This window comes from Rhyacophila brunnea, unplaced genomic scaffold, assembly GCF_057557595.1.
Source record: "Rhyacophila brunnea isolate RB1 unplaced genomic scaffold, BYU_Rbru_1.0 scaffold_16, whole genome shotgun sequence".
Taxonomy (NCBI): Eukaryota; Metazoa; Arthropoda; class Insecta; order Trichoptera; family Rhyacophilidae; genus Rhyacophila; species Rhyacophila brunnea.
Genome location: NW_028232816.1, coordinates 37,997,466 through 38,016,738, shown reverse-complemented (window position 1 = coordinate 38,016,738; position 19,273 = coordinate 37,997,466). Strand labels below are relative to the sequence as shown.

At 34.2% G+C, this 19,273-nt stretch overlaps 1 protein-coding gene across 1 annotated transcript; it reads right to left on the bottom strand.

The window, feature by feature from the left end:
* Positions 1–581: 581 nt before the first annotated feature.
* On the bottom strand, positions 582–19,102 carry LOC147074679 (RING finger and CHY zinc finger domain-containing protein 1-like). Its single transcript, XM_085943513.1, has 7 exons — positions 18,866–19,102; positions 16,219–16,380; positions 13,713–13,871; positions 11,981–12,163; positions 8,791–8,886; positions 4,628–4,713; positions 582–2,861 (listed from the first exon to the last, which is right to left on the bottom strand). The coding sequence occupies exons 1-7, from the start codon at positions 18,959–18,961 to the stop codon at positions 2,567–2,569; spliced, it is 1,077 nt and encodes a 358-aa protein (XP_085799639.1). The 5' UTR covers positions 18,962–19,102; the 3' UTR covers positions 582–2,566.
* Positions 19,103–19,273: the final 171 nt, after the last annotated feature.

Below are 19,273 nucleotides of genomic sequence, written 5' to 3'. Positions count from 1 at the left end.
GTATAGAATCGGGGTTTCACTGTATATGACTTTGTGACATTGACAAGTGACAGTCAATCTTTTGGCAATAAAACTACAAGATTTAGACAAAATTACTGTTACGGAGATTTATAGTGAGATAAAAAGAGAAAAAATACTATTAACAATAGAGAATCTGCAATGACACTAACTAGACTTCGGCACTGAATCTATGAAAATATCAAAAGTCACAACACTAGCAAAAATCATCGCAGTTTTTGATTGATGAGGTGTCGATTTGCAAAAATTCATGGAAATCTGTCTCAAAGACATTTAGCTTGCTTAGCAAATTCGAAATCACAAGGTCATTCATTATATATAGCACAGGTAATTTCAGAAGTTGACTACCTGAACGGCAATTTTTGAACGAAGCAGTATCGAAGTCATTGTATGAGAAATTTTGACAACCGAATCTTAAAGTGGCGGAGGCTTTTTAGGTTCATATGCTTCGACGCTAGAGGCGCTGTCATCGGTTTTAATTTTGACAGATCGTCGCTATAGGATTGGTTTCCCGAATATCCGTTTTTGTCGAAATCGACCTCTTAATGCAGAATGTTTTTTTTGTATCTAATTGGACGAGAACCATCCCTTTCTTTAAATTACTTTGTAATGGTAATGAATACATCATTCATATGCTGTAAAAATAACAATTTAAATATCTCCAAGTATTTAAATATAGGATTATGAAATTTGTTTTTCGTCTCCTGAACATTTGGTCTATTCGGGAAACCAATCCTACAGCAACGAGATGGTAAACAGATTAAATGTCGGAACGTAACGTCGAAAGGCTCTTTATTTATTGTTTTTTGTCTTCTACATATAGCCGCTGAAAGTGTTATTATGTGTTTAAATTCGGATTTAAGTATTTATTGTGATTTTGTAATACAGAAACATACATATTTTATTAATATTAGGTTTGTAAAATACATCGGAAGTTCCATTGACATTTTCGTAATGAATATTGTAATATCACTATTATGAGGTAAATATTGAAGACATAAGATGAAGAGCTACGTACTTCAACAATCAATCGTTTTAAGAATTCAGCTATAACGGATAAGTATTGATTAAATATGATAATGTCATTAACACATTTTAGGTTACTTTACACGTTTCCAAAATGGAAGTGATTCACGCTGAAATTTTGTTGTCAAGATTTGGTAACCGGACGGATCCATTCAAAATGACAGACGATGCCTTTGTGCAACGATTTCGGTTATCGAAACCATTGGCAGATATATTAATTTCCAGGTTGGAAGATCTAATGTCAACCCCAACTATGTAGCTGTCATGTGAGCATCATAGACAAAAATATAATGCAAACTCTTACGCGACCATAAATGTCCGTTCAATATTTCCGTTGCATTATTGGACACCGTTCGAAGCACTATACTTCCTTTGAAGATACTGTCACGTTTTGCTTCTTGTTTGCGTACTGCTTCGTTCAAAAATTCTTCTGATGGGACATGGTAGATTTAAAGTGGTAATCATTTTATTTTGTTTTAATTCTTGTGCGACCCAATTAAAGCCAAAGTGAGCTAAATTTCCATGTAGTTATAATAGTATTTTTTTCAAAATATAAAAGAGTAACATTCAATTTACACGTGACGTTTACGTGTGACGGTTACATTTCTAATTTTATTTTTGTCAAAGTTATAGCAAGCCGATAAAATCTGTCACTAAACTTTGGGAAACACTGAATTAACCCATAGAGAATCCGACAATATCTCAAATATTACATAAGATTGTTATGAAAAGAATATTTATTCATTGAAAACAGTTATATTTTGATTTCTATTAATAGATGGTACATAATTTATTACAGCTGCAAGAATTTTATGGTGTATATTTATTATCAATGTATATTTTGTCAGACATCAAAAACATTTCAGTAATATACTACCCATATACATTGTACATAGTAGAAACTAAAGCAATAACTATTTATTAAATTTGTAATTAAACATTTAAGCTGCATTGTTTAGAGGAATCGAATGGTTTTAACATTAAGAATTGTTTATTGAGATGACAATGTAATGTTACCATTTTAAAAAAAAAGTAGAAAGTCCTTAGGAAGAAATTTAACTGAATATTTCAATCGATTCTAGAGAATCGGAAGATAAAAATAGTTATCTAAAATATTGAAATAAAGCAATTAATTTAACGGAAATCATTTTTCATCTGCTCATGTATATATTAAAATTCTGACACTGTCTTATATAAGATTAGCTAAGCTTCTTATCACAGTATCAAGATTAAATATGGTTTCCCGCAAATGCTAATCCTGCAAAAATAATTACTTAAAAACTAAAAATAAAAACAATCCGGTAAATTGAATTATCAAATCAATGCTGTCAACACAACAATATAACATATCCACAAATATGAATGACGCCGATACAAATATTGTTCGCGTAACAATTGACGCGTTCGACCCGTGTTCCGGTATTGTATTCTCCGCTTACCTCTAAGCATTTGAATTGACTCGAGCAATACAAATTGTCTATTTTCCTATGTATAAACTTGCCGGAGAGGGAGTCGGTTAGTGTCAGGCCTGCGGAGGCTCGTCCGTGATGCTGGGCTGCGGCAGGTCCAACTGCTCCGCGATGATGTCGTCGTCCTGAGAACTCCTGCCCGAAAGGTCGGCCTCCGCCTGGCTCGAGGAGGACTGGCCCGAGGGGGAACCGCCGGTGCCGTTGGACTGCCGACTTCTCGCGGATATGGAGGCGGTGTCTGCGGTTTGTTTATTATCCGACGTGTCTGATGAGGAGCTTCCCGCTGAACTGGATGAAGAAGCGGACGCTTCGCCGACTAGCACGCTTTCGAGTGCACCATCACGACCTCTGTTAAATATTAAAAAAATACATTAGATTTTCTTTGAATCGCAAGAGACAATGACTCATTACGTTTATTCCTAACTTCTTTATATTATTTCATAATGATTTTGTTGTGCGGCAATAAAGTGCTCATTGTGTGCGAGTGCACCCTCATTCGGTTGTTCTGGTTTTACCTCTCAGTGAAGTCACTATATCGACCGTGTTTAGGAAAAAGGGCGTAACCCACACAGAACAAATTTTACAGGAGGCAAAAAACGTTTTTTTGAATGATTTTGGTTTAATATTAATAAAAAAAATAGGCACAGACATTGGGTGCATGATGATTGATGATTTGGTGTAATATCTTTTCGATCTACTAATAATTAAAGAAGTTATTACAGAAATATCATTAAAATTGAGGGTAAATGCCTTTTTCCTTAAATTAAAACTTAAATGAAGCCCAATTAAAACCTGAATTTAGATAATAAATCGGCATTTGCGGCTTACTTCCTTTTTACAGAACGTGTATTTAGTTGTATACATTGTTAATATCTAATAAAAGCACTTTTCGAAAAATCGAGGGTTACACCCTTTTTCCTAAACACAGTTAATATACTATTTATGTTATTTAAAGTCTGAATAAAAATGAGTTGATTCATGCATTCAACTTTCAGACCTGACCAATGGTTTCCATGTTATTGGCATAAATCAATAATGCATAGGTACCATACATACTACTCGCTGTTAAAATATGAAGACAATAAACATTAGAATTTTGATTATGTAGGAGTCTAATATTACACTGTTTCTATTTGAATGTATTTATCAAATGAATGAAACATCGCAAAGTTGATAAACTGCACAGATATTAACACCGCTAAGTTGGTATTACCAATTTACTAACTCAAGCAATGGTTGTCACTTTTTCATATTCACTGTGTGAATACACAAATGATTGTACAAGATTGTTTAATTAAATAAAATTGACGATGTCTTGTATTATTGGCAACTGTATGTTGAATGACCGTTGAAAGTCAATTGATAAGTGGGAGCCTTGTAAGTTTTGAATTGAACTAAATTGAGATCCATACTTTTGTCGATTCAACTGGTTGCCAAGGTAATAACCACTTGCATCGGCATGTCAAACTTGTTTGTTTCACAACATCTTGATTTCAACTATCGCTTCAACTTAAATCTATATGTGTGTACATTCCTTCATATTTCTTGTTCAACATTCAACAGACAGTTGAACGATAAAAATCGCTACGTGAGAATGCAGCATTAACTACTCATCGTAACGAATTGTCTTTTCATATGGTTTACAAATTGGAAAATAAATTTCATAGTGTGAAATTCTCTTCAAATGAACCTGTAATAAGAAAAGACAAAGTTAATCAGTAGACGAGGGGTCCTTTTTTGCTTCATAATTTTCCATTGTAGAAAAAAATTACTTAAACGACATTAAAAATTATGGTACTGTTCGGTTATCAGGAATACAGCAGAAAACACATTTTGAAAATAGCAGATAAACTGGATTATTTGTTAGGTTAACCTAACCAAACCTAACATAAACTACCCCAAACTAACAAATAATCCAGTATATCGGGTATTTTCAAAATGTGTTTTCCGCTGTATTCCTGATAACCGAACAGTACCAAAACTATTTATTTAATATCCAATGTGAGTGAAAGCTCACATTATTATAACCATGTTTGGTCTAATGCTAACCGCTAATCACACGAAAAACCGCCAATGGAAAATTTTATTGATAATATTATGTAAAGTAAAATTACTTCTGGAATCCTTTAGTCTGGCATGTGTTGTATGCTCCGCAATGTGCGCACTTCAAACCCACAACATGGAACTTGACAGTCGAGAGCTGTAAAAAAAATTACATCCGTCATAAGTCAGATATAAAATGAAATAAAATTATATTATTCATTAACATTACGTAGAATGACAAATATGAAACATAAGTGAATGCCGACAGAACTACCATTATCTCAAAAATTCTAATCCACTAAGGTAGGCATTACATCCATGGTGGAGTACTGATAGTGTCCACCTATGAAGTCATGGATCGCATATTTTAATCTCTCGTCTGGCTAAATTTAGATGTGTCAATTTGTGTTCGATCCAGAGTGAAGACACGATAGGTTGGGCGAATGGCTAAGAATTATTTCTTAACACTCTGCATAGAAGTGAAAACTTTTATTATTAACTCATTTTTTCAAATGTCATTAGGAAACATCAGGAGTTAACAGTGGCCGCCGTCTAACACCATAGAAGTGCACGGCACTTCTTACATTTTTATAAAGCTCGCTCTATGCATCACATTGGTATTCATAATAACCCATTTTTCACAGCATGAAATACAGCTTCTTTAGCATATTCTGTATAAAGAAATAAATTAATGCATCATTATCATTTTCTGAAAGTATTATAAATTAGAGTGAATAAAATAGGTGATCGGCTAATGCCCAATATATTTTAATTTTTACACCCTATCAACTATCAACGGGACAATTTAAAACATTTCAAATCATCAAACCTATTACATTTTCTGCATCATACATATAAGATAAATTTGGCCAGAGCATGGGTGTCAATGCGTATAATTTATTACGTTTGGATTATGGATTTTTCAACGGACATTTAAATTTCAATTGATAATTTATAAGAAAAATATTCTAAACTCTATGCTTTCTATCTGAATCTGTAAAATATAAGCCGTTCTCCACCCAAGTTGTTTATTGGATGCCTTCTCTCCTCCGCATTAACACTATTTTGTGTAAATTGCACGATAGGTGCTAAAAAAAAGCAATGCGTATATACTATTCTATTAAATATTATAAGTAGGGACCGGATTTATATGCTAGTGCATGTTTTGTTAGGGTTTATGTGTTACGCCGAATGTGTGAAATTGCGTATTACATGAAATTCGCAAAATTTTGCCTATTTCATGAAAAATGCAAGCCCATTGCCTTATTCATGAATTAGGCAAAATATCTGCCGAGTGCGTGAATTCGGCAGTAATTTTTTTGCCTAGTTCATGCATAGGGAAAATTAGATAGTGGCGCTCCACTCCGGTGGTGTTTTTTGCAACTAATCAAACTAACCAAATGTGCCAATTGTCATTGATTATATGAGGCGTAGAGTTACAAAACCCGCTCTGGACGATTTTTCAAAAAAAATAGTTTTTTAAATAGAGCTTTCATAGATATTTTAAATAGAAAAATAGAGCTCTTTCGTAAGATCAATCTTCTGTTCTAGGCGAGAGTTTTAAATTCCTCTCTGTTTCTTTAAAAAATCAAAATAGATATCGAGGTGACTGACTAATCCCGCTCTGAAAATAAATTTGTTCTGGTAAAACCCTCTGCGTAACCCCGGCCAATCAGACGCCGCGATTCACGCACTCGGCAGATATTTTGCCTAATTCATGAATAAGGCAACGGGCTTGCACTTTTCATGAATTAGGCAAAATTTTGCCGATTTCATGTAATATGCAATTTCACGCATTCGGTGTAACATATGCACAGCTATGAGTGTTGCACGGAAATCCGTTTTGAAAGACGCAGAATCCAAAAATAAAATTTTATTGTGCGTATAAATACATATTTTGAGACATTAGTGCATATTTTAGGACTTTTGTATTTATTATTTTAGTTTTTTTAATCATTTACAAATTTCACAAAAAAAAAATATTTTTACGAAATACCTGTTTTAATTTTTACCATACTTTGTATATTGTATTTCACTAATTGGACACTTGTCTGGTTTTTGGGGTGGCGGATTACTGAGGGAGTACTGTATATTGATAAAGATTTTGTTATTCGAGTTTTAATTAGTAATATTTGGTGAAGTGGGTATTTACAATTTTTTTCCATAAAAATATAAAGTAACTGCATATTTCTTTGGTTTTAGTGGATATTTTAATGATTGCAAGTGCATAAATGTGCATGCATATAATTATGTTTTTTGTTGCATATAAATCCACTCCCTAATTATAAGTCATCTATCAAATTATTATTGAATATACAGTAAAACCTCGTTAAGGCTATACCTCAGTTGAAGCATGGTCTAAAAAGATCGTGGCTAGGCGATGTGCGGATTGCGGGTCGCGGATGCAAATGACACATGCCGAACGAAATATAATTTGTCATATAAATCCAACATGCGTCCATTTAATGTTCTGTTTATTGTTCTATCAGTAACAATAATAATATATTCATTGACATGTTTTCTTTTTCGAATAAATGGATAACGTTTTTAGTCATCTTTACAAGAATTAAGAATTAATACCCCCGTCGCCATCACGAAACAAATTGACGTGTTCCCAGCACGACATTCTCTCTCCAAATGCCAGCGATTCCAAAATTTCGTCGCGCCTATAGTTGAAAATTATTTACGTTTCACTGATGTATCGTCTTAATACAAATTCCACGGGACCGAAAATCGAAAAAAATTCGAATTACGAATTATGAAATGTATGGGGGAAAATATTAAAATTAAAAAAAAATATATTTTTTTGGATTTTCATCAACATTGTTTACGATCATAGATGTGTCTACCAAATTTCCGGTTCCGTGTGTGTTAATGGGTCATAAAATGTCAGGATTATTTTTATTATCTTCTTAAAATAAGTAATTTATGATGTTTTACGAAATATCTGTCACAATTTTCATTGACTGGCTCATGAAATAGTGTACTTTATTACGATTTATTGAATATTTTTATATGCCAGGACTCTGAAATAATTTCGAATTAAAGGTATGGTTTAATATGAAAATAATGATTAACCCTTTTACTCCCACGGGGCCGATATTTCGGCCCACCATACCTATGCGAAAACTCCATCTGGGCCGATCCATCGGCCGAAAGTTTGGAACCAAATTTACGATTTATTCCAAATTTTTTCCCGTCATATTTCGTTCATGTAGACGAAGCATTATATTCACTGTGTGTTGGGTGGTGACTAACATTTATTTTAGTGTTGGCATTGTTTATAATTATGCCATACCCTAATAACTCACAAGTCATAATTGCTCTGCTGTCGAACTTGAGACCAAAGAGGGTCATAAAAATAATAAAACATTATTTTTATGACACATTTTAAATTCTGATATTTCTTTTAGTTGTTTTATGATTCATATATCACATTACAAAATGAAATTTGTAATTTTTGAACTAACAATGGATGCCACTGTATTTTTGGTAAGATGGTGAAAAAATACATGAATATAAATAATATTATAAATGATTTAGTGCTTTGAGACTTATTTTTTGAAATTACTTCATTCCATATCAGTTAGTCGTCGATACTGTATCGAATTCTCTTGCGATTTCGTGAATTGAATAATATTCTTGAATACCTTGACACTATACGATTTTTTTTGATTACTTTATAAAAATTCTATTTCATGGAGAAATAATAATATGTTTATTTTTTTTTCTGTTACTACATAAGGATAGATTATATTATAAAATTTGATATATCAATTATAAATAAAAAAATGTTGTCACACTTGTTTTGTTGTTCAAACATAGTTTTATCCGTTCATTTCTAAATAAATATTGATACATTATTTTTTTCTTTTGTTTTATTGATGTAAACTATCAATATTATTACTTATTATTACTTTATACACCATTGAGAACACACAAAAAAAGTTTCAAATTTTTAAAACATGTGTAGAATTAGTTATTTAAAAAAAACTAAATCGACGATTTGTTGTCAAAAAACGCTTGGGAGTTTTCGCATATGCTAGGCTAAATCAGCTGGGAGTAAAAGAGTTAAGGGACTTTTTTTCGCGAAAATTTCGAATTACGGCGAATTTCGAATTATCCGTGTTCTTATTAACGAGGTTCTACTGTATATAGGTAGGTAAATTTTACTGACTAAACCATAGATAATAGTAATATATGGGTGATTTAAGAGATTGAATACTTAACTCACTTTATGGCAATCTTTGCACAGAATGGTTGCTTTGTATTCGGAATACTCAGGTGGCATGGGTGTCATCGCTACCTCAGAATCTAGATATTTCCACAGCTGAAATTGAAAAGAAGATTTGCATAATACATATTATTGATATTTGATTATTGCACATATATAAATATTTGCCGTTTGATACATGACATGTACATTATATGTAAATTTAAAGAAGCAAGGGCAAACTACGGCCTCAAACCAGTCAATGTATCCATCAATAAACCGAAAACCATCACCATTTGCACAAATATTGGTAAATTAAAATGTCGTCACCAGCCAAGTTCAATAGACTTGTGGAACAATGCCTCCCGATAGGTTTCAACACTCCTCGCGACTTCCAAACTATTTTTTTATATTCGATGAATAATTCACAAGATATGGAACATACTTACAGGTAGCCCACATTCAACGCGACCCTGACGAGTGGAAATTCATTATATCGTGTTCGAATCTTAATATTTTTGTCCCACACTTTTTTTGACATGTGCCACGTGCCAGGAATCGTCATAATGAGAGGAATCACACAAGTACATCAGATTACTTGACAGTTATCGACGAATTTTACATAATAAGTGCAGACAGTCCAAGAGTATATTCTTTTTTGCAACGTGAAAAAAAATAAATGTTATTTTTCGGTTTATTAAATTTGATGTAATTAATTTTGTTTATTTTATTATTAAAGTGTTTTCATGCTTTAAATTGTTTTGCTTTTCAAATCCCCCATTGATCCATGAAATTTCGCTTATCGCAAATTCGGTGTGGTTACCTGTATTTTGAAAATATAAATAGAATGAAAATACCCATTAGGACAGGGGGGGGGGGGGGGGCAAACTGCGGCCCGCCGGGTATTTTTTTGCGGCCCACCATCATTAATTGTACTTCTGATTACGAATAACTTTTTATAATTTTTTAAAAAATATTGACAATAATTAAAATTTGACGAATTTGTTGTTTCGCAAATGTATTATCTCAGCACGTCTTCCTTGCATCTCATCTCACACTATGTAACCACTATTTTCTACGTTGAATATCGATTTCAATAGATATTGACAACTTGAGATTATCGATCTGCAATGTGACACTGATTTAAGAGAATTGCATCGTCGTGAAGAAATCTCCAAATTTTACAATGCCCTTAATTCAGACAAATTCGACCAACTTAAAGATTATGCAAGAAAAATGTTCGTTATTTTTGGATCAACTTATATATGTGAACAAACATTTTCGATCATGAACCTGAATAAAAATTCTTTACGATCAAATATCTCCGATGCCCATTTACAAGCAGTTTTGAGAATATCAACTACAAAAATAACACCTGAATTTAAAAAAATGTACAACAGTTTCATTCTTCTCATTAGTTTTTTGTAATGTTTATTTTTCGTGATAATAAATAGTGTATATCTAAAAATGGTATTTCACTTGTGGCCCGCCGCTCATTTTGAATTTTTGAATTCGGCCCTCTATCCAAAAAGTTTGCCCCCCCTGCATTAGAAAAAAATATGATGCCTGGGTATAGGGTAAATAGGATTCTGGCTTCTGCAATGTGCTTAACCAATTGAGCCACCTGCGTCCACTTAATTACGACAAAATTAACTAATAGTATGTAATACGAATGAAACGCTTAATAAATTGCATTATAGCATTAAGATTTTTTCTAGTAGGTGTGTTTCTGAGGTGTTTTCAAATTATCTACGTCTAGTAGTATATATTTCTGCGCAAACTAAATTAATTCGCGGATGCATAGGATTTTAAATAATGTATCAATACCAGTATGATAATAGTCATATGAAATGACTCACTTAAATGTGAATATGGGACTTTGAGTCAATTACATCTGTCATTTGATTCAAAAGGGACTTCTATACAAGACTAACGATGCAGCTCACAAATGACATATGTCTCTCATCTGCCATTCTATATAAAAACAGTGTAAAGCATTAAACTGATATCTGCCTCTGGAGTCATATTTCATAGCAGATGAAACTGGTATCAATCGTTTTAAAATTACGTAGACTGAGTGTTATATTTTATTTAAAAAGGTAGAACATCTTAAAAACCTCAGTTCCCGTCTATACGAAGACTGGAGTCCAGAACAAGAGAAAGATCAGGATTGGGATGACATGAAGCACTTTTGAAAAAATTAAATGTCTCTTCTGTAATTGAGACATGGCTCTGGGCACTCGATGGAGGGCAATCAGGTGTACATCATACCTGTACTGGTCTACAGAGTCAAAGACTGAACGTTAAAAGAATGGACCATTCTGTCTGGAGGTATTCGAGATGTGGCAATATCGGCGTACCATGCTGATTTTCTGGGTTGATCACATTACAAAAAATTTTATAGCTATCAAGCGCAGAAAATCTGAATATTTCGGCCATATTTTCCACAATAAGATGTATGATTTAATGATCTAATCGAACTCATAATGGAGAAATGGGTAGAGGGCAATAAACGCTTAGATAGGAGATTCTCTTGACTACTGCCACAGGATAGGGAAATGTACTGCAGTTTGGTCACCAATCTTCGACACAAGATACAGTACACTCTAGGTAATCCGCTGCTCGATTATCCGACAACTACTATAATCCACGAAAGCACAAAATCAACCTCTATAATTCGCCGGTGTTCGCCAAATTCATTAGTCCGCCGCGTACAAGTATGCAACGCAGATGAGACGGATTTATTTTGGAAACTTCTCCTTCGTAAAAAGTACGTTCATCGCGAAGAAAGTAATGTGCCAGGGAGGAAAGTGCCCAAGGACCGCATCACAATTATGGCATGATTCAATGCAATGACACACAAACTGAAGCTTTTGGTCATAGAGAAAGCCAGGAATCCTAGGCCATTTAAGAATATCTGCCTCACTGAATATTTAGTTAATAAACTTAGTTTGGGAATAAGTATAATTTAGTAAAATACTTGATTTTTATTGTAAATAAAAACGTAATTTGCTAGTACAAATTTCTCAAAAAAACTATTTTTACGAAATACCTGTTTTAATTCTATCATATTTTGTATGTATGCACTATAATCCGCCGCTTTCACTAATTGGACATTTGTCTGGTTTTTGGGGTGGCGGATTACTGAGAGAGTACTATAGTACCAAATAATAAACTGTTGAATTCCAATTGAATATGTATGATATCTTACAACAGCCATGTCGATCATACTGGTCTGACAAGTGGGGCAGGCATAGTGGCCCGAATGAAGTAACTCCTCGAAGCATGTCCTGTGGAGAAGGTGGCCGCAGTCGGGAATGTGGCACGGAATACGAGACGTGTGAATGTCCTCTAAGCACACCGGGCAGTTTGAGCGCGATACGTTTTCAACACACTGCAATTAAAACACATATTTCAAGTTTAATAATACTAGCCACGGAAAATAGGTGAGCAATCCTGACTTCATAGCTTTTTGACCCACAGTAGAGTGGTGGTATACCGTCTGCATCACAGGGCCAAATCCTGCGTTTGGTAACAGTCTCAATATCATCCATAAAAATGATTTATGAAAATCTTTCCAAGAGCTTGTGTCTACTCCGTACTTCACCACATAAAATAAATATCTATAGTCCAGTCAATGAATGCTCAAAAGATGGGTGTAGAGTGCATGGAATATGCGAGAATTTTTGACTTCAGGACTTTGTTAGAAGTAGTTATAAGTAAACATCTAAAAAGTCCTCGCTCCTGGGAGGTGAGCTAAAGACGGGAGGGGGGTCGAAAGGTCCCATTTATTGGTTTTTCACTTATATCTCGGAAACAGTGCATGTAGAAAAAAAATGATTCAAATAAAAATGAAAGCTAATTAAATTTCCTATAAAATTGTATCTACATATTTGTCGAATTCCCAACGATTTCTGAGATATACGTTATTGAAAATCGATAATTTTCAACGATAATTGGCAGCCCACAAGCAAATGGGCAGTGGGCAGGAGAGGAGACAGTCGAAAATTATCGATTTTTCAATAACATATCGCACCCTCGCAACTAAACCGCCACAAGTCCAGATTTACGTGTTTTGAGTTAATTACTACGTTTCATTGTCTATCGTTCATAGTATTGTACCGAAAATTTCATATCTCTAAGTCATCAAATTCAAGTCAAAACTTCATTCAATATCTGAACATATTTCAAAAACACAGTACAAAAATGCGAAAGGTAAAAACTTTAAAGCTGATTTTCTCTGTTTGACGGATTTTGGATTGTGGGAGTTTGGTTGCGAGGGTGCGATATATCTCGGAAACCATTGGGAATTCGACAAATATGTATAGAGACAATTTTATAGGAATTTTAATTAGCTTTCATTGTTAATTGAAACATTTTTTCTCTACATGCACCGTTTCTGAGATATAAGCGAAAAACCAAAAAGTGCGACCTTTCGACCCCCCCTCCCGCCTTTAGCTCACTTCCCAGGGGCGGGGACTTTTGGTATGTTTACTTACTAACTACTCCTAACAAAGTCCTGAAGTCAAAAATTCTCGCATATTCCATGCACTCTACAATATATTCGTTGACTGGACTATTATTGTTTTTAGCTATAAAATATTGTAACCCTCGTTCATCACACACATGTGCCACATGCTAGAAATCATCATGACTGGAATCACGTGGGTACAAAATGAATATTTTTTTGTTATTTAGTTATAAACTATTTTCATACTATTGTGTTCTTATTCGTCACCATTGTATAAGTTTGTTGTTTTTTTTTTGTTTGTTTAAATAATGTCTCACCAAAGAAAAATAGAAAAGTAACATTCTCGAAGAACATGTTTTAAAAAAAATATATGTTCAATTTACATTATTTTTGTCAATCCCTTCAAAAACATCTGAACATTTGACAACTAAACAAAAATTCTATTAATTAGTTACACGGATGTGCTATTTACCCTGTGGCCATCGAGTTTTAGCTGCATGGGCAGACACATGTTACAAACAGCGCAGTGGAAGAATCTATCTCGACCTCCCACCCGGCAAATGCCGCAACCCTCGCAGTGGTACTGCTTCTTATCTTCGTCGTCGAACAGATTGCACACCAGACAAGTGTACTGGAAAATAAATGGACGATATGTGAGATATGTTCAAGTAAACCTTCATTAAATAAGAATTAAACTGCGTACAATAGAGGTTTGTAATAATCCCAGGCAATACTAATTCAATGCGTTGATGTGATAGATTTATTCTCGATTCGAAGCAGACTTGGGCCAGTCTATTGTTTGAGCTCTGCTGTGGGTCAGTTAAAGTACAGCCTTATGGTGGCGAGGGAGACCAGAACAACGCTTCCAAATTGTGAAAATTTATTTTGAAAATCGTGGTTCAGTTCAGTTCATTTTCACCACAAAATTTTATTCAGCGATGAGGCTCATTTTTGGTTGCATGGCTACATCAATAAGCAAAATTGCCGCATTTGGAGTGAAGACAATCCACAAGCCATTATTAAGACGCCGTTACATCCACAAAAAGTCACCGTTCGGTGTGCTTTATGGGCTGGTGGAATCATTGGTCCATATTTCTTAAAAAATGATGCCGCCAGAACATTACAGTCAATGGAGAGCGCAATAGATCCATGATACTGACTTTTTCATTCCCCAATTGAATGGCATTCATGTGGAAGAGCTGTGGTGTCAACAAGACAGCGCAACATGCCACATAGAGCGCCCCACAATCAATTTATTGAAGGAAACATTCGATGAGCGCATAATTTTGCATTATGGACCTGTGAATTGGCCTTCGAGATTGTGTGATTTAACACCTTTGGATTATTTTCATGGGGAAATTGATGTTTGCCACTTACTCAACCTATTAGGTCCATACTCTGACTGCAAACATACATTGAAAAACAATGTGTATTTGCCAGACTTAGGATTAGAACCTGGTATTCACGACATTATAAGCCGACGTGTTAACTGCTCGGTCATCACTGGCGTTATGCTGTGTATAAGTATGTTTAAAAAGCTAACGGAGTTCACCATTGTTGCATTTTCTTTTTGACATCATTATGTCGAATTGAATCACGTATAAAAATTTCATATCGTCGATCCCTATTAAAAAAGTCGGATCTGAAATTTTGTTATTTTCGGATTATTACGTAAAAGTTATTTAAACATTTATACCACAATCATAGTTTTTGTGTTTGTTTGAAAAATTTCGAGAAATTCAAGTTAAAAATGACGGATCTACCGAGAGTGTCCAAGTAACAATGTCGGTTCTTACCAACCGACATTGTTGGCTGGGCGTGGGTGAGCAAGATGCGTCGGATCTGACAGTTGCTGCTATGTTCACCGGACAGACGGATGTTTTTATAAACGTTTAGAAAAGTTTCTATAACCCGTATTTTTATTCATTATGGCAAGCAATAGGTCACAAAGGATATTTGATGAAACATCTTTGATTGCTCGTACTGAAAAATAGCATTTTGCCGATCCGACTTTTTTTAATTGGGACCGACGGTATGATACAGTAGGTATACTAGAGCCGTTCCTTTATATCGTCACTGTTCTGGCAGAAGACACTAATTCGAAAAAATGACATCACATACAATTGATACTTTGATGATTTTCTTTGACATTGTAGTGTGGTATTATAATTGTTATTCTATGTTAAAAAGTAACAATCTATATAGGTATAATAATCATATCACGAAGAATTAGTTATAAGAATGACATAAATTGATAGCGGCCTTGAATTCAGCAAACAATGTTCTTATCATATTAATATGTTTAATTTTTTACATGAACTATGTAAGAGACTTTACTAATTTATGATATATCTTTGATAAATGTACAGTACACCAATCGTCAAAAAATATGTGAGAAAGAGTTCGAAATTAACATTTCAAAATATAGAAATCAAAATGACAGACAAACTTATGTAATGAAACACTATTGCAATTAAAAATTTGACCAGGGATGTTATTATATTAATACTATCGACCGAGGGTACCTACCCAGTTGATGAAATTTGAATTTAAATTATAACGGATTTAAGTTTTGTACTATTCCATTTGAGTATAGTACAAAAATATACTATAAAAAGAGATGACTATCAATCTGAAATGTTCACCGAATTGCAGCAGTTCTACGAGGGAGATCTATTTATGATCTGTGGACAACAGGAATAGTAGAGCATTATGTTGAATTGAATGTCACAGTTAAACCTTGTGTTAGATCCGTCAAATAAGTATCAATGCTTTTGGATACTGATATTTTGGGATTCTTCACTCACGGACAAAGCATCTTTTGATACCATCATCAAGTTCAAAAGACATACAGAGTATTGATACTCGTCTTTTTATGCGAAACTGATAGCAAGAATCGATTTTTGTTCTTTCGATATGACATGCCTACTTGTGCTTGCTGCGTGTTTGAGTGAAATACGGTGAAATATCATAGTTACCTTTCCAAATCTGACTCCACACTTCTCACATTCGGCCTGAACCTTTTGCCGCGTGTCGCACTCCGTACATATCAACTCCGTCACTGTCTTCCTATTGAAATAATGCTCCTCACTTTCGTCATGGCAGTACCGGCACATGTAGAATTTGTTGCAGCATGGTGTCTGATCAAAACAAGACACATTTATTATTAAACAATATAAAACGCAAGATATGCAAGTTTAGAAAAAAAGATTTTGAGCCTACAGCCGTCTTCTTCTTCGTCTTTGACCATATCCGCTCCTCAATTAGAACATATGGACACCGCATGGCGTTTCCAACAATCCCTGTCACTCGCCAGTCTTCATGCATCATCCCAGGTCATGCTTGCGTCCCGTAACTTCACTGTACACACTCTGTGGATGATATTTAGCAATCTTCCAGGAGAAGAACAGGTAAGCCAGGTTGATATTCTCTTAAAGCATCCGCAACATGTAGTCTAACCAAGTCCGATGTCGACTTTTCACTCTCAGCGTGACGAGAGGCAGTTCTTTCCGCTCTCTTATCTCCTAATACCTCCAAATACCATCCAGAGTGTATACGGCGGAGCTACGGGATGAAGCAAGAAGACTGGCAAACGACATGGATTCTTGGAGGTGCCGTTTGGTATTCATATGCTCCAACTGAAGGGCGGACATGGTCAAAGAATAGAAGAAAAACGCCAAAACCTGCAGCAAAACATAAACTTTATAACCTACATCCTAACTATCTATATTGACTATAAAAAAATCAATGAACACAGCACAAGATTTTCAGCACATTTATGGTTAACCAGATGTATGCCACAAGCAGGTTTACATGCTCTACAATTCCGTGCGCTATATAAAATGAGCGTAATACACGCTGTACTTTAGCCGGATCGCACATCTAAGCTCGTCTCGTCTCCGATACAGCCATAAATCAAAAATTGTAGGAATGTCACATCTATGTTGCATACTCGCCCAGGCACATAGGCTCTTAGCGATAGTGATGATCGCAACCTCTTAAAACATCAAAGTCATCAAAAAAAAAAAAAATCAAACGTCATTGCACAAAAATGCCATCAGATTCTGAAACAGCAATTATAATGTATTGGTACCATAGAAATCTTTTGAGTGCTCCTTGTATAATCATATATGCACGGATATTTTTTAATCTTAGGAGTTTGACATTTGGATTAAAAATTTCTGACTCGCAGAGGTTTTGCACATGTGTAACTGCGACATGTCAAAAAAAAAAATGTCACATTCCAGCAGTGTGCGGAGGTCCATTAGGTAATGTGTGTTTTGTGAATACCAACAAAGTCACATTGACATATTCGACGTTGCAGTTGAGACGAAATTAGATGTGCGAGTCGGCTTACACTCAATATTCTAGCCCCAGTTGATTGTTTTAAATAATTTAATATATTGTAGACACACTGCTATCTCTTCAAATCATGGTGAAATACTTAACCGAATCACAAGACATGATAAGTTAACTTTTAATATATATATTCAAAAAAGATATGGGTACAAATCAGTTATGGGGAAGCCAGGCGTGAACGGCGTTAATTGTCATAGCCGATTTTGGCAAAATTCATGAATTCAAGAATGAAAACCTAACCTAACCTAAACTAAAACAACCGAACAATTAATCCAGTATATCGGCTATTTCCAAAATGTGTTTGCTGCTGGCTTCCCCATAACCGACTTGTACCAAGATATGTTTATAAGGTTTTATTTTTTCATAGAAATTCGTGTCCGGTGGGTAACGCCATGCTAATATACATTTCGGCATTTAATGAGTTTGTAAAAATGTTATAAGCAGTACATATAAGTACTTAATTAAATTGGTAATTGTGCCGCAGATGCCGTCATGAGCTTTTATGATTTTTTTACGAAAACAGTTTATTCTATGTAGACAATTATAGTAAATATCCTTTTCTGTTGGCGCATAGGCTTTTCGATCCGATAATTGTTAATTTAAAATTTTCATACATTTTCATGCATCATTATCACAAACTAAGATTATATTAGGTAATATTAGGTTGGGGAACGTTAAGTTAGGTTCGGTTTGGTCTAAAAAGAAAGTTATAAAATCTACCATTAAATTTTATCTGTTGCCAATTTTTAAATGACATTACAGCCAAACAAAATTAAAAAAAAACAACAACAACAAAGAATGACATTTAAATCCTACAGCACAGCAATCTAAAAACATCTCAATAGACAAAATATTTTTGTCTCAACACATGTGTGGGTGCCAAGTTTGAAAATTAATGTGACAAAAAGTTTGCGAAATCATTCAAGAAAAAGTACTGGAAGGGAAAAATTAAATAACAATCAAACATTCTGATGCATTATTTCGGTAATCTTTTGTTGTCAATGAATTGGATATCAAAATATTTTGACCCTTATGTGACACTTGTAAATTGAGAATACATACTCATGTTGCATTAAAGTAAAGTAGCAAATTCATTCATACGTCATAAAGAATCGACGAATTGGAAATGGTAACCAATTAAAGGAACAAAGTCACGACATAGACCATTATTTAACCGAACGATGAATCGCAGAAAAACGTCTCAAAAATATAATATTGATTGACAAATAAAAACTGCAGTATTTTTAAGTAAAGTAAAATACTTACAACAAATTTCGCTCTCCTCTTATAATGGGAGCAACCGACCCGTTTAACTTCGGTGTCAGTTTCGGAATTAGAATCTTTTTGTTCCGAATCTTCCATTTGATTATTTTAATTAATTGAATTAATAAATAAATTGTCTATCAGTCAAAAATACTGAAAACCACGGCGCAGAGGCAGAGGCTAGTTTACAGATGACGAACTAATGTGAAGTTAGGAAACGCAGCCTTTCAATTTCTAATGACGTGAAGTTATTTAACTCCAAAAGTTGCTAGAGCTAATAATTTTGGCGTGAAATAAAATTAATCACAAAAAATGTAAAAGCAAAAGCTAACAAATAATAATTATAGCTTCCTTCAAAATTTTCAGCTCATATAAAAAATACAGTTTTAATTATGTTATTTTATAAATATT